The sequence below is a fragment of the Brachyistius frenatus genome, unplaced genomic scaffold (genome assembly GCF_029030835.1).
Source record: "Brachyistius frenatus isolate BFR_SWC_R1_liver_20210118 unplaced genomic scaffold, ASM2903083v1 Contig_208, whole genome shotgun sequence".
NCBI classification, from domain to species: domain Eukaryota; kingdom Metazoa; phylum Chordata; class Actinopteri; family Embiotocidae; genus Brachyistius; species Brachyistius frenatus.
The window spans coordinates 263,141-280,530 of record NW_027210807.1 but is presented as its reverse complement, the minus strand read 5'-3'; the positions used below and the strand labels follow the sequence as shown (position 1 = coordinate 280,530).

General features: G+C 40.7%; 1 protein-coding gene across 1 annotated transcript; it reads right to left on the bottom strand.

The window, feature by feature from the left end:
• Positions 1–11,862: 11,862 nt before the first annotated feature.
• On the bottom strand, positions 11,863–15,962 carry kbtbd13b (kelch repeat and BTB domain containing 13b). Its single transcript, XM_069719147.1, has 2 exons — positions 14,446–15,962; positions 11,863–11,917 (listed from the first exon to the last, which is right to left on the bottom strand). Exon 1 carries the CDS (start codon positions 15,946–15,948, stop codon positions 14,533–14,535), a length of 1,416 nt encoding a protein of 471 aa, XP_069575248.1. The 5' UTR covers positions 15,949–15,962; the 3' UTR covers positions 11,863–11,917; positions 14,446–14,532.
• Positions 15,963–17,390: the final 1,428 nt, after the last annotated feature.

Here is a 17,390-nt window from a genome sequence, read left to right as displayed (position 1 = left end):
GATGGCGCCATCGAGCAATAGAAAGTAAGGAGCATGATAGATAGATAGATAGATAGATAGATAGATAGATAGATAGATAGATAGATAGATAGATAGATAGATAGATAGATAGATAGATAGATAGATAGATAGATAGATAGATAGATAGATAGATAGATAGATAGATAGATAGATAGATAGATAGATAGATAGATAGATAGATAGATAGATAGATAGATAGATAGATAGATAGATAGATAGATAGATAGATAGATCAGTATATACAATAAAATAGAGTAAAATAAGATAGAATAATTAAATTAAATTAAAACTAACTAAACAATAGTGCAAAGATTTAAACAACAAGAAAACAGACAACCAACAGTGTTATTGTTGTGTGATGGATTTTGCCAGAGGTGAGTTATTGTAGTCTTATTGCAGTGGCAGGAATGATCTCCTGTATCAGGAATGATCTCCTGTATCTGGAATGATCTCCTGTATCAGGAATGATCTCCTGTATCAGGAATGATCTCCTGTATCTGTCCTTGTGACAGCGGAGCTGGAGGAATCTTTTGGAGAAAGTGCTCCTCTGTCCCTGCAGCAGGTGGTGGAGAGGGTGGTCAGGATTATCCAAGATGGATAATAGTTTCCTCAGCGTCCTCCTCTCCACCACCTTTTCCAGACTGTCCAGTTTGTAGCCAATGATAGAGCCGACACAGTCGTAGTTGGTCCAAGCACAAGTCTCTCTCGGGAGGAGATTCAAAAAAAGTACTCGTTTGTTCTACTACTTAAATTCCGCCCCCATTCAAAAAAATCCCGTTTGGCCTTTTGACACCAGGAGTAAAAACGTTCTCAAAAATTATCCATTCATCCGCAAAAAAAAATGTCCCTGCCAGGTGTCCGGAGAATGTCCCACTTCCGCTGCTCCTGCTTGTAACCTTGATTAGTTATGACCACTGACCAGGTTGTTATGTAATGGGGAAGTTAAAGTTAGGGTTAGGTAAGGTTATATTGGTACGGGTGTTTCAATAAAGGAAGGGGTGATAATGTCATTTTCAGATTATTTTTTTTTTCACTTATGGAAAATCAATTCAGACAATATTCAGACAAGAGCCTTGAAGACTATACTCTTGTCTGAATACACTATATTGACTATACTTACACTTTAGGTACTAAAGAATGACCCATTTCAGAAAGATAAAGGCTTAGTAGTCAAAGGTTTGGACACACTTACTCATTCTCAAACTTAGACTTAGGCACTAAAGTGTATTTGAGAATGGCCCATTTGCAAGACTGCACCCTTGTCTGAATATACTATATTGACTATACTTACACTTTAGCTACTAGGTACTTTAGGTGCTGAAGTGTAAGTGCTTTGAGAATGACCCATTTCAGAAAGATAAATGCCTAGTAGTCAAAGGCTTGGACACACCTAGTTAGTGAATTGAATTCACTAATTAATGCAGAATAACACCCCAAGGGTCAATTGACTCAAAATCTGCCAAAGGTCTTACTACTTCACAGTATTCTATCCTAACACTGTGCATGCTATGCCCATATGCCAAAGTACAAAAAAACACCTACAACAAAGCTTCAGCAACAAGGTGAGAGTGTCCATTATCTCACTAGGGTTATCAAGAGGGCCCCATGTCTTCACATTATCTTTGCTCAAAGCCACAAGGTCATGCTAATCATGACCAACACAACCATTCTTGCGCCACTAAATCCAGAGACTACCCTGTTAGTATGACCTGTGCCTATATACTCTGGCAACATTGTCTTTGCTCAAAACTGAGACATAAATACTAATAATAACAAACTTTATTTGTATAGCACCTTTCATACAAGAAATGCAGCTCAAAGTGCTTTACAGCAAGAAAATTACATGAACTGTTTCATAAAAAGACAGATATAAAGGAACATTTAAAAATATACGAAATAAATGAGATGTATAAGAACAGATCAAATGCACGAGAACAGATCAAATGCATAACAAAAAGATCAAATCCATAAAATTATACACAAACAGAGTCATCTATTACATCATCACTTATGCAAATTCAATTTATATGTCCAATCCCAATCGCAAAAAAGTTGGAATGCTGTGTAACATGTAAATAAAAACAGAATGCAATGATTTCACATAAACCAATATTTTATTGCAGATAGACTAAAAAGAAACTTATCAAATGATGAAACTGAGACATTTTATGAGACATTCAAGCATTTCAGAGACCTCAACAGAATGGGAAGAATAGCTCTTATTCCAACGTGGGACTGTTCACGCATCGCTCCGAGTGCTAACTTGTAGACGCACCAGAAAAACAGACTAAATCAGCCATTTCTGTTGTGTTACATAACAAAAATCTCACTCCAAATTGTTGATGATCGTGCTGCTTTGTGGGTAAGGTAATCGCAAAAAGATAAACATCATATGTCTGATGATCTTAATGCAAAGCTCACACAAACGATCATTTCTAAATTGCCGTTCTAATATTTATTTCAATTAAAACTGCTTTATTCTAATTGAATGTTTCTGTTTTCATTCATGTAAAAACACAGAATGCTGACATTATGTTGTCTGAAGAGGGCACTACAATTCAAAGTTACCTTTCTATGTAAAACATGCTTTACATACTGTATTCTTTGGAAGCTGCTACTGCTGGAGTTTCATATGTTGTATATTTATGCTTTGAGATTAATTTTCCCGAAAAATACAAATAAACAACACCAAAGAAATAGTTTTGGTTGACTTATTTCCACAAAATCCAAAACATTCAGAAACAATAACAGGCTGAAACCAACACAGCAAGGCAAACAAAACCTGACATTAAAACAAAACATTTTTTTTCTTACAATAAATGGATTACAATTCTTACAATAACTGTCCTTAACTGCACCCTCCTTCCTCCCGTTATTCGAATTTTTTACAATGAACATTGTGTCTTGGTTGTCCACTCCTAATTGGATAGTGTAATGTCTCTTATATCATATATTATCTATGAAGTAGCCATATCAGGGTAAGAGCTTGCTGGTGATATAGTGGGAAAAAAAATCTATATTGATATTTGATGTAACATGCCTATAAGTTACGCAATACATCCTCTGTAACATTGAACTTACGTAAAAAAAAAAAAAAAAAAATTAGAAGAGTGCAAACTCAATAATGGAAACTCATAAATGTTTAATGTTTGCACACATTATATATGTTTGAATAAATGAACATATGATGCTGACGTAAATGAATTCAGTCAGTCTCATGTTTCCAGACAACCCCCGCTCACCCTTTGACCTTTGACCTCTGAAGAGAATAGGGAAGGGAAGGAGGGTCTTGTTACCCGACCCAATGCACAACAACAAAGTGTTGTCTTCTGCTTGTCAGTCAGCACCGAAACCTCCATCTGTCCCCTGGGTGCCCTCTGACTTTACGAGGCGCCAAAGACAATATATCCCACAGCTTTAGATAGATAGATAGATGGATGGATGGATGGATGGATGGATGGATGGATGGATGGATGGATGGATGGATGGATGGATGGATGGATGGATGGATGGATGGATGGATGGATGGATGGATGGATGGATGGATGGATGGATGGATGGATGGATGGATGGATGGATGGATGGATAGATAGATAGATAGATAGATAGATAGATAGATAGATAGATAGATAGATAGATAGATAGATAGATAGATAGATAGATAGATAGATAGATAGATAGATAGATAGATAGATAGATAGATAGATAGATAGATAGATAGATAGATAGATAGATAGATAGATAGATAGATAGATAGATAGATAGATAGATAGATAGATAGATAGATAGATAGATAGATAGATAGATAGATAGATAGATAGATAGATAGATAGATAGATAGATAGATAGATAGATAGATAGATACTTTATTAATCCCACAAGGGGACTTTTTTTTTTTCTGCTAAAGCAGCATTATAGATACAGGAAAGCAATAAAATAAAAGTAAAAAATATAAAATATAGAAATGCACAGTATATGCACAATAAAATAGAATTAAATAAAATAGAATAATTAAATTAAATTAAAACTAACTAAACAATAGTGCAAAGATTTAAACAACAAGAAAACAGACAACCAACAGTGTTATTGTTGTGTGATGGATTTTGCCAGAGGTGAGTTATTGTAAAGTCTTATTGCAGTGGACAGGAATGATCTCCTGTATCAGGAATGATCTCCTGTATCAGGAATGATCTCCTGTATCTGTCCTAGTGACAGCGGAGCTGGAGGAATCTTTTAGAGAATGTCCTCCTCTGTCCCTGCAGCAGGTGGTGGAGAGGGTGGACAGGATTATCCAAGATGGATAATAGTTTGTTCAGCGTCCTCCTCTCCACCACCTTTTCCAGACTATCTAGTTTGTAGTCGATGATGGAGCCGGCCTTCTTAACCAGCTTGTTAAGTCTGTTGGTGTCTCCGGCTCCAATGCTGCTCCCCCAGCAGACCCCAGTGAAGTACAAAGCACTGGCCACAACAGACTGGTAGAACATCTCCAGCATCTTGCTGCACACATTGAAGGATCAGAGTTTCCTCAAGAAAAAGAGTCGACTCATCACCTTCTTGTAGACAGCGTTGATGTTGGTCTTCCAGTTCAGTTTGTTGTCATGGAGACACCAGGTACTTGTACTCCTCCACCATGTCCACCTCCTCTCCCAGAACTCTCAGCGGTTGTGGAGCCGTCGCCTTCCTCCTGAAGTCGACCACCATCTCTCTGGTCTTGGCCACGTTCAGGAGCAGGTGATTTCTTCCCGCCCACTCCACAAAGTCCTCCACTACTGCCCTGTACTCCTCCTCCCGTCCGTCCCTTATACATCCTACCACTGCAGAGTCATCAGAGAACTTCTGCAGATGTCTTGACTCTGAGTTGTTCTGGAAGTCAGTGGTGTAGAAGGTGAACAGGAAGGAGACAGAACAGTTCCCTGAGGAGCTCCAATACCACTGACCACCGTATCAGACAGCACACTGCCCAGACGGACAAACTGTGGTCTGCCTGTCAGGTAGTCATTGATCCAGGAGACGGTGGACGTGTCCACCCCCACCACCTGCAGCTTCTCACTCAGCAGCAGTGGTTGGATGGTGTTAAATGCACTGGAGAAATCAAAGAAAGTGATTCTCACAGAGTCACCGGTTCCATCCAGGTGAGACTGAGCTCGTTGCAGCAGGTAGATGATGGCGTCGTCCACTCCCACACGAGGCTGGTACGCAAATTGCAGAGGGTCCAGAGAAGATTTCACCAGCGGCCTGAGGTGTGCCAAGACCAGCCTCTCCAGCACCTTCATCACATGAGATGTGAGGGCAACCGGACGGTAGTCGTTGAGGCCAGATGGAGTTGTCTTCTTGGGGACAGGAACCAGGCAGGACGTCTTCCACAGCACCGGGACCTCCTCCTGCTTCAGGCTCAGGTTGAAGAGGTGTTGTAGGACCTCAGCCAGCTGGACGGCGCAGGTCTTCAGGACCACGGGGCTGATGCCGCCAGGTCCGGTAGCCTTGCAGCTCACCAGGGGGGAGAGATGGGGGAGGGGGGAAGGCAGCAGAGGTGTTTGGGAGGTGTGGTGTGTGGAGGAGACAGATGAGGGCGGTGAACTAAACCTGTGGCTTTTTCTGTCACGTTGTTGTCAGCTCGTTTTGACGTCGTCATTTAAATACAGTCTTATTGTAAATATATTAATTTCATGATGTAATCTAGTGCAATTTTTTTCCACAAAGTTTCACATTAAATACTACTTATATCTGGCTGCTTTATATTGCAGCACAAGTTTTAACAAAATAATCTGAGAACCAAGCACGATCTAACAATGTCTCAAAGAGCGTCTTAATGAAGTCAGGAATTTTTGGCTTTCTCAGTCTTCAGTCTGCCCCACAATCGTTCAGTGGGGCTGAGGTCAGGTGACTGTGGAGGAAAGTCTGAGACAATTAGCACTTTTTGGGTTGTCTTTGGTCTTCAATTGGGTCGGCAAAGCTTTAAGAGTGTATTTGGGCTCCTTATCCCTCTGCAGTATGAAAGTATGAATCCTTCTCTCTCTCTGGAGCGCTACTTCTCTTTGGTCGAGGTGTAGTCGATTTCATGCAGGTACGGAGCGGCAATACATCCCCAGACCTGAATATTTCCACCACCATGTTTCACAGTGGGTTCGATACACTGCGGTCTCATCGCGCCTCCTGTTTGTCTCCTTACATCCACCCTTCTGTTACTGACCCAAATCTCTAACTTGGATTCTTCAGTAAATAGGAGTTTTATAGGAGAATATATCTCGGCCCATTCCTGGTGTCTGGACTCGTTTCTCATCTTTGGAGATCTTACTTGTCGACAGGGACTTTTGCTACTCAGAGGTCTTACGTCTTTATTTTAGCCAGCACCACACGTGGACTCCTTACACATTTCTTCTTCATTTTGAAATGTCCCCACTTATTTGTGTTTTTAAATATTTCTGAATCTTCAAATTTTCTGATTATTTAATAATTTGACATGACTATTATACATGTTTTTTTTAATGTGCTGTCAGTCTTTTTAGATCACCACTGTACATATAACTGAAGTAACAAGTTAACCTCTTCCACTGTAAAACCAGTGGGGACTTGTATTAAAAATGTTTGAAGTTGAAGTAGAAGAAACACGCTTTCAGGATGTGTGCCACACAGTAGCTACAGTCTACTGTACATGTGTTTATTGAGCAATAATCGCACCTCGGTTGTGTGAAAATATTCGGCCCAGAATGATATTTTTGCAGCTGTGATTTTCACATGACTTTTCTTCCAATTTTACAATTTTGTGCAAAGTTGTCTTGTGCTCCATAAAGTAGGTATAATGCTGCATACACCAAGTGTTTATTGAAGGCCTTAAAAAAAAAAAAGCCTTAGTAATGTGAAAGTTTTTTTGTTTTTTTTGTGCATCCAGCACAGACATCCATAATGCGTTTAGTTTCAGCACAGAGACTAGAAGCAGTGGAAACCACTTGTTTCCCTCCATCCACTGTGTCAAACAGAGTTCTGCCACAACTTGTCTGCAGGAAATGGTCAGCTACAGAATCAGCAACGGTTTAATTCACATAAACTTTGAAGGAACTTGTTAACGTGCATGTTTTAAGACAGAAAAATCGGTCTAAAGGAGCATAAAAACACAAACCATTTTTATCCTCATGACAACTGTGATAAATGCATTCAGTGTCTCTGTAAATTATCCCCATTTATTTGAGAATTCTGATGATGAATGACTAGCGGCCTCTTGTGTGCTATGACACTAATAGCAACTCAACGTGAAAAAAACATTGAGAGGAGTTAAGAGGTCAGAGGTCAGCTGTCTCCAAGCCCAGTGAGAAATGTCTTCAGCCACGCCTCCAGGCTGTCCACACACACGAGGCTGGTTAAAGGGAAGCACACAGAGAAGCTCAGCTGCTTTAAAACACACTCATACATTTCATATTCATGGGAGTCACACATCATTGTCTGCTTATGCTGAGGACGGTGGGTGGGGGTCTCATTTAAAACCAAAGCACACAAAGGATGGGACACCTGTTACCTTCAGGCCTGAGGGTTTTATCAAAAAAAGTGAGACTAGACTGAAATTGAAATGAAGAGTAATAAAACTGAAGTTTAAAATTACTTCATAGGAGTTTTAGAACATTGCCTTTTACAAAGTCCTGCACACTTTTCTAGTCCATCAGTTTTTAGACTGATTTCCCTGCCTCCGGGCAGCCACTGATTTATTTCTGTCAGAATCAGCTTATAGCGATAATCTATAACTGTCAAACGAATGTGGACACTGAAGCATGTGAGTCTTCTTGTGCCATTATTTCAGAGACGACAGCAGAGAGATAACAGGTAATGAGGTCATCTCATGGTTGCCACATTAACTGTTAGGTGGTCTTCTCAACTGCTTAGAAAAAAATCCCAGTGTGCATTGAGGTTTTCGGAGCAGACCTTTTCAACATCCTGGAAGGGAGTTTAGAATCAGAAGAATTACTCTTAGCATGTGTCCATAGCTACAGATATATATATACAACGGTATTTTAATTTCAGAAATTTGACTGAACACAATCATAAATAAATACCCCCCCAAAAGTCTGATGAACTTGTGATAATCTTCCAAAACAGGCCCAGTTCATTACTAATAACGACTTTAACCCCTGTATGCTTCCTTGTGTTAGTTGGGATTTAGACTTCTTTTTTTTCTGGCATTTGAATATTTGCCAGCTCCTTGTTGTGTTTATAAAAGGACCAGCATCCTGTAAGTAGCCTTAAGCTCACCTTTTGGCTCTGCCTCCTGCCTCAATTTTCATGACTTTGGGTTGTCTTTCCTTCAACCTTATCTCTATGTCCAGTGTCTTTCTGCTGTTTGCTGCTGAGCAGGTAGTGTACAGAGGGTTTTTTTTCCCCCCTAAAAAAACATCGCCTGTTAAACCATAATACTCAAGTTGTGGGTCAAATTATTATTTTCTTTTTATTGCCAATTGATTTTGTTTTCGTACAAATGTAGGTTAAAGTATCTTCAAAGCAACAGTTTGGTTATTTGGAGAAAGGTTTATTCCCAACCCTTCCGAGAAAAAAGAAAATAACTTCTTTCAACATTTCTCCCCGGTACAAAATATGTTCATATTCATGTGCTAAAGATCACTTGATCACTATGTTTTCATGCTGTTGTCTGTATCTCAGGAAACACATTCTTGTGAACTCGATAATTCAGGACATTGTAAAGCAGCTTTCTCGTTAAACACAAGATTTCCCAGAAACTATTGTAAATATGTCACACTTTGAGCTAACGAGTAGATGTAAGTGGACTTTATTGCCTTGAGACAGAGACAGCGTAGTCGTCCCTGGTCCCTGGTCTAACCAAATATGAAACTACATCTAACAAGATGTAGTTTCATATTTACTGAACTGTGGTGGCAATATTCCCAAAGTATCTTCTAAAACGTAAAATTATCACTTCGATAAACCTTCAAAACCTTTCGCCACCAACAGTAAAATGAGCCAATTCATTGACCGTGTTTAAGAACCCTTTTACTGCTGAATGATGGCCATGCCTCGCACAGACCACACACAGTTTCCTTAATGCTACAATTGTTTGAAGAAGGCCAACTTCATGTTGCCTCACTCAAAGTCTATAAATAGGCTCTTTTTCCCCCCACTGAGGGAGAAAACCATTTACGGTCTCAAAGTCTGAAAGTGTGAACTTTGTGCACTGGTGCTGAGTAGACAGCTCTCGCCTTTGTCTCACAGGCTGCAGGAGGGGTCGTTGGTGGGGCGGTATCTCCTGATGGATGAAAATCTTTAGTTCTAATGCATTAGACAAACTGTTTGTCAAGCTGTTTGTCACAGCAAGGAGACAAATTTTGTTTCAGGGGAGACTAAAGGCAGCAAGAAAAAAATTATGGATTGCCATCAATCCAGTATACTCTAGTGAATAAAAAAAAAACAACTGTAGCTTGATGAGTTAACAATGTGGGGTTTGTGCAGGATGTTCTATGTCACGTCCATGGTGACGCAGTGGTTGGGACGATTCTCGCTGACCAATCAGTGGTCTGCAGTATTTTCATGTCACCTTTTAGTATTTGCTCAGGTGGCTTGCAATCGCGACGGAGGGTGATATCAAAAATTGCACCAGGTTAGTAGTGCCCACTCGCCAAAATGAGTAGCCAGATAATATTGTTTGCAGAGAGCAATATGGGAAAGAAGAAGACGAATCTCTGTATCCTGTGAAATACGTCGATTTATCCTGCATCTATAGGTTAAATTAGCATTGTGTTAACTCATTTGGCAAAGGCTAGAATATATCAAACAATCCTTTCTATGTAAAAGTACAGCATAGCTTTAATTTACATAATAATCTACTGAATTTCCTTAGTATAGGTATAATAACTTAATCTATCCATTAATCATTGGGTTGCTCTGGTGTTGATGCAAATGTCCCCTTAAAAATCTAGTCAATTTGATAATTAAGAACTTTAAAGGTTGACATCTAAAACACCTAATAACCTGTCCATTTTAAGTAAGTGTGACTTAAGTGGAGAACATTACATTTAATATTTCAATTAGTTTCTGGGGGATTTCTCAAGTTATGAAGTTTTAAAGGGTTGACTTTGGGTCTTTCCAAATTTATGTAAAAAATTTCGGTACTCTGAAAAGTAAATTATTTATTTTTCAATAATATTTCCACATATTCTTGTTTCATAGTGACTGAGGCATAGAGGTTGAAGGTTTGATGGAGCGCCAGCGGTTTCAGAGGCCACTCCAGGGGTCAGCTGCACCACAGACTCAATGACATCACCACTTCAGACCACCAGTGTGTCGCATGTGTGTGAAGGCTGTTTTTAGACTAACCTACTTCTTGCTCTGCTGGTTGGATAACAACACACATGCATGTAAACACAGAGATCATAGAGCGCGTGTCACCTCGCTGACCTCAGCCTTCAGCCAAAAAAAATACGCACTTCCCTTTTTTCAACCGGCCATCCCAGTGTTTTCTATCACAGAGCTCATTTTTTAAGCTGTTCTTTGTTGGATTGGAAAGTCTTTATCCTCAAATGAAGACGAACCAAAACTGACCAGAACATTGCCTGCAGCGAGAGTCTCTGTTATCTTCAGTTTGATCTGACTTTCAAGATGTAAGGTGACTATTTTAGGCCGTGCTTATACATTAGTAAGACTAATGCTCTGTTCATGTCCTACAGTTTAGTGGTAGAGGAATGTGACAGCCCACTTCACAAAGACATCTAAATAAATTCCAACACGCCGTATACACTCTAAACTAAAGGGAGACATTCTGTAGTGTTTGACAACTCAAATTGAAGCTGCTTGAATATTTTTATTAATTTCTGGTCTCCTCACTACACATTGTGTTGTAGCCAAACCTCGCAAATGCCCAAAGTTTTAGTTGAGACTTCTCCAAAAAGGGATTTCAATAAAATACTGTTTTAAGGGTCTGAAAACTTTTTTAAATTAGAGATTTCAGTTTGTGATTTTTAATGAATTTCAAAAACGTGCTTCCACTTTATTATGGGTTATGAAGTGTAGATGGATGGTAAAAATGGCATATTTATCCATTTGCAATGAAATCTACATTGTAATGTGGCCAAAAAGTGAATATGCTCCAATTCCACTGTATGTATTGTGATGGAAACATTCATTTTGCTAGTAGATGAAACAGTCTTGGAATGTGTGTGAATTGTACTAAGTCGGAAAAACATCAGCCTCAGACCACAGAGATTGTTACTTTAACTACATAATATACTGCTGGGTGTTTGGTTTATAATAAAACATAATTTACAAGTTTATTATCTAGTTACTTCAGCTGGAATTTTATTTAACAAAAGCTAAAATTTTCAGTACTGGCTGAAGTAAAAGTACAAAGTCACGTAAAATGGTAACAGTCAAGGAAAATAAAAGTAAGTACCTTAACATGAAGTATCATACTTGAGAAAGTGTACTTAATTATTCCACCACTCAGGAAAAACACAAAGCTGATACAAAGAAGAACAGCAGCCGTTTTGTTCTGGGTACGTGAACTGAGAATGTGCAGAAATGCAAAGCAGACAGCACACCCTCCAATCATGTGGTCATACACTGATAACCTGCTTAATGTCTGCAGATGGACACATATCCATCACCCAGTCAGAGCTCTGCTTCCTGGCTTCATTCCCAGCTGGGGGGTTATGGAGGGCATCAGCCCAAGCGCTGTGTCCTGACCTGACCCCGGCTATGCTCAGTATAGCCGGTCAGATTTAGGATCACTGCCTGCTGCTGGCGTCCCTCCCAGCTGACCGTGGTGCCTGGCTCTGCCTGCCGTTAACCTCCATCATCATCATCATCATCATCATCATCATCATCATCATCATCATCATCATCATCATCATCGCGGCCAGTCTGTGCCAACAGGAAACAGAGGCTGCCGCAGGAAACAGAAGCTCTGTGTGAGGAGGAACAGTGGACTTTACATGAGAGCCGGCAGCAGGCAGCGACGCACTGACTGCATTACAATACCATTTATTAAACACATCCTGATGGACCTGGAAGGCACACAGTTACACAAATAATCTCTTAAATTCAGTTTCTTATCAAATTCACTCAAAGTTACTGATTTCTATGATAAATCACAGCTTTATTCCAACAATTAATGGAAGATTTGAAATTCTATATGAAAAACAGTTTTGTTCCAATGTATTTATGCTTTTTTATTAACCTTTCTTTTTAAGCTTTTCTTTTGTAAACCAATAAACTATGGCAACATAAAAACATTCATATCAATAAATCCCACAGAAAAAAGGAGTCCTGTAAAAGAATGTTACAGGAGCGAGCAAAGCTAGCCAACTTTTTTAGTCCTTTGCTGGGTTTTAAGCCATTTTAATATCTACTGCTCGTTTCCTCACTTGTAATTGTTGCACCACAACCAACTCCCTCCTGCACTAATTTGCATCCTGGGCTTAGCACCACCCCAGATCACTACGATTGGTTTAAAGAGAAACAAACAAGCCAGAGCTTTTTTTTTTTTTAATTCTAGAATGACATACGGGTGCAGCGATACCATTCTTCAGCACTGGCACGGTGCGGTGGAGAATGGTCTTGCTATGCGGGACTATTTATGAAAGGTAATTGTCCTATCTTGCAGCTTCTGTAGTACAGGGTTCACATTGTCCCATTTACTGCTGCAGCTACATTCTGCCGAGGTTCTTGGCATGTACCAAAGTGACACCGGTATTTTGTTTAGGCTTGGGCCATCTCAAGAACCAATACTTCAGTACTTAATCAATGCCAAAATGCTGAAAACGCCATGGTACAGCCATCGGTACTGCAGATTCTAGACAAGAGCAACAACATGTACAATGGCTGCAACAAATGTGTGCCTGCAGAGCTCCTCTATAGGGTGGCATGCAGTGCACAGACAGGAAATGCATGCAAAACAATACAAAATACAACTTTGTAGACACTTCCTGTCATGTAATTAAATGTAATTATTAAGTCAGCGTTGTACTGTATTATCGACTGAATACTTACACTTAGTAGTTATAGAATATCAACAATTAATACATGCTATTGATTTGTTTTATTGGTCCAGGCCCTCACTTTTTTCTCAACCAAAGGCTTTTCAGACAGCTCTCCTGCTTTTTGCCAATTGTTCTTCCAAAAAGCCAAATGACACACTTAACAAGTATTGTAGCTTTTTGTCCTTTACTCAGTAGGGCATCCATCTTGTGTAAGCTGCACAGAACTGGGAAACAACAACATGCCTCTAGCTTTGCCATCATCTTCACATCTTTACCACCTGACACCTCAGCTTGCTCAGCCAGTAGTTAGTCCTAAAGAAAAAAGAATCAGGGCCAGCTCTTGAACTAATCCACATTGACATTATGTTAGCCCATTCTAAAGTTGTTAATGGCTACTGATTTAGGTTTGAGCATATAAGGAAGCATATACAGGGTGGATCAAAAAGTTACGAGACCTCTCCTGTTGTGTGTGTGAACAACGTGTAACACCATGACGTGCATAAATCCAAGGGAAGCTTTGTGGTGAGTAAGTACTCCAAGATGGTCACTTGATCAACATCAGCATCTGGGTTTTTGTATGTTTTGTGAGCGCTGGTCTGGGTGCACGGAATCCATGCACCTTAAACTTGACAGACACAGAGCGCACATCAAAGTTTGTGTCAAAGGTTTTGGGGAACACCAAGAAGTTTCAAGGAGCCAAATCCGGTAGCGGGGTTTTCAATTCAAACCAAATGTTTTCCCCCTTAGACGTCTCAGAAAATCTCAGAACAGCTTGGTGTTGACAGTCTGACTCTGGGAGACTAATTCATGGTGCACAACATTGCCGAATGTCAAAGAAACCACCTGGTTGTGCTCTTGACCTGATGCGCCTTTCGTGGTTTTTGGCAGTGACGTTCTGCCCCTCTTGAAATGCAAAGATCACTCAAAACACCCCCACCCAGCTAATTTCTTTATTGAAATGCTTTCTGAAGCATTTCAAGGGTCTTGTTGTCAATTTCCAGAGTCTGACACAAAATTGTATGTGCACCCTCTTCTCATATCCATGGCGAAATTGCCATGTGCCCAGATCAGAGTTCACAAAACCATGTGTAACTCAGGTGCTAATGATAATAATGCGTTGAAACTCAGAATAGTTACGAACAAAGGTTATAACTTCCCCCTGCTCCATGGATTTCAGTGCTACTTACCATTCACCCTCAACAGGAGCAGTCTTTGAACTTTTTGATCGACCGTCAAATACAGACAGGGCTGATTGTGTGATTTTGAAGTAGTTGTAGGTGAGCCAGATTGGGGAACTAGGAACAGGTGAGATTGGCGGGGCAGGCAGGAGACTGAGCAAGACGAGACAGAAACTGAGGACTTCGGGTGGGAGGAGACAGGAAGCAAACAGAACAAAAGGGAGAAATGACCAAAACCATTACACTAGATGTAATAAACAAGAATGATCCATTACATGTATTGAAGCACAGGTCTGCAGAAACAAGTGTAACGAGAGGGTCAAACGATGTAGACAATCCAATGAATTCCAGACCACACAAAGTCACTTCTGCAGCATGAACGCATCCGGCAGCCGGAGCAGAAATGTCCACACAGATCCATTTCTGGGGAAACCCTCCATCTGTCGCCGGGGCTTCCAGCTTTTACCCTCGACTGTGTACTCTAGAGTCGTGCTTCTGTTGAGCGTGAACACAGAGTCACCTCTCACCACAGCAGTGAACAGAGAACCTCTGCTGTTGGCGAAGTGTCCCGACAGGGATGACCACTGGCCCGAGCTCAGATTGTAACAGTCCATCAGGCATCTCAGGAAGTCGTCAGACGGGCCGTTCCTCATGATGTAGACGTTGTCCCTGTGGCCCACCATGCAGTGGCCATAGCTCTGGTGCCTGATCAGCGTGGTAACGAGCCGCCACTCATCTTTCCCTGAAACATACTCGTAGATCTCTGTGGTCTCCATTGGCCTCCATAAACACACAAATATCCTGCTCATGGTTTTGGTGTAAGCTGCTCCTGCTGCCGGCCGAGGTAAGTGAGCTGCGAATGTCCATCTACTGTCCATCACTGTTCTCTCATATTCTCCTCCAATGGCATAAAGATGACCATCTACACCAACAAGGTTATGATTATAGCGCAGCTGTGCCGGACCAGCAATCCTGCTCCAGCTGTTGTCTTCGATGGTGTAGCAAAAACTAGAGTCCACAGCCTGTTTATCGATTCCATGAACGCCTCCAACGATGTAGAGTTTGTTGTCTAAAACAGTCACTCCGGCCATGGAGGTGCTGGCCTCTAGTGGTAGGTCTGTTAATACTTTCCAGTTGTTGCCGGTTTCATCCAGGTAGCAGACCGTCCTGGAGGCGTGCACAGTTTTATCCCCACCACAAGTCACATGTGCCCCTACGGCCATAAACACACTGGGACTCAAAGACTCCACATAAGAGACCAGCTCTGATGGCAAGGTTGCCTTGACGTCCTTCTCCAGGTCGCTGTACATATCTCGAATGAACAGCGCAGCAGCGTGGTAAAGATCCATCAGGCCAAAGGTTGCAGCTGTGTGATACATTAGCAGACAGTTATCGGCGTCAATGAGGTCGATAAGATGCTTGGTGAGTGATGTCACCTGCAGGAAAGCAGCGCATTCAATGGCTTCGACAATGTCGTCTTCATTCAGAATTGGCATCTCACCACGTAAAACTGCCAGGGCAATGAGGAAGCCTCGAGCACGCAGAGACTTGAGGTGGATTTCTTCCTGCTGACATTCCTTCATCCCAGAGCGATACAGAGCTTGGAAATAGTCACAGCTCTGAACGAGTAACATTTTATCCTCGGAGAAGTGGGTGTCTCCAACCACAACGGTTAATTTAGCCGATACGAGACTGGAGGCAGCACATGGTAGATACCTTTCCCCGTTCGCGCCATCACAGCTGCCGTTGTCCTCTGATACCTTGCCGTGGACGGACATTACTATTCACCAACTGTGACAGTCAAGAAAATATCCTCTAAATATCCTAAATTGTCACAAGTGGGTGAAACATTTCCAAAAGTCTAGGAGCGGAGCTGGAGGGAAATGACTCGCTTTTCAACAAGGATCAGTTCTTTCACAGGTTTTAAAATAGCAGCAGCTAAATATAGCAGAGAACAAATGATTGGAGTCACTTTCATGCTGTGGACAGGACGGGAACAAGTGAACACAGGGTTGGTAGGTTACTGTATTAGGCAAGATTGAAGGGCACTGATGTGTTGATGCGTATTTAGGCATTCACATAGTGTTTTTTCACTCGCAGATTCCACTCCATATTTTAAGATAATATCGCCTTTATGCTTAAAATTGTGACATAGCTGACAGTAGGGTAATGTTAACTTGTCGTACAGTGACCTGGACCCAAGTTCGCCTCTTCCAAATGGACCCGGGCATGGATCACTATACACTGCCTGGGTATTGAACACAATATTCAGACTTTCCAAATGTACAAGTACTGTACTAAGCACAGAACAGAGAACTAATTATGAAAGCACATATTCATGCTCTCTTATCCTGAGGTCTTTACTAAAAGATAGTGTGGAAACCTGTTGTTTTGAACCATTTCAGTTTTTACAAAGGGTGAAACTAAAGTGTTAAAGTTGTACTAAGATACGAATTTAAATGAAGACATCTTTTGTCTTTTCTCAAAATCACCCATTCGCATAAACTATATTTCCAAAGTTTAAGTAGTGTAAAATAAGTATTTTATGTTAAACATACACAAACGTATAAAACAAATAACACATAAAATGATTTGTCATCCAACCAGCGCTTTGCCTGTGAACTGCACACAGCCAGTCAATCTCTATCTATTCAAGAAAACAAGATCTAATAGTAAAGAGACAATCATACCTTGCCACCTGCCACGAGTCCCGAACCATTACGACCCTTTACAAAAGAAACAATGACTTGTTGCTTGAACAACCATTCTTTAGTAAATCATGCAACACTTTCAAAATTTACATAAAAATCAAATTAACTCGGTGCATTTGAACCCCTACATTACCCTAACAATCAAATAATCTTCTTTCGAACAAAGAGTTGGTTTTGCTCACCATGGAAACATGTGCACAGGGAGGATCATAGGAACGGGAATGAAATCTGAGACACCTGTGCTCCATGAACCTTTTGAAGAGTGAGGTGTTCTCACCTTGATTGGCCAAATTGTTGCTGGGTCCTAGATATTGGGGTCATGAGAGTACACTAACAATGTGGTAAATACAATATAATGCTGCCAAAACAAAAACATTTCCGACCTCAGTATGGACTGGTGGGATGATTGACATATCAATATGGGGGAATAAAATTTGCCAAAATAGCTTGAATTGTTGTACAGTTGTAACACTTACTAAACAAATGTTTTGTTTTACTTTTTTACACAA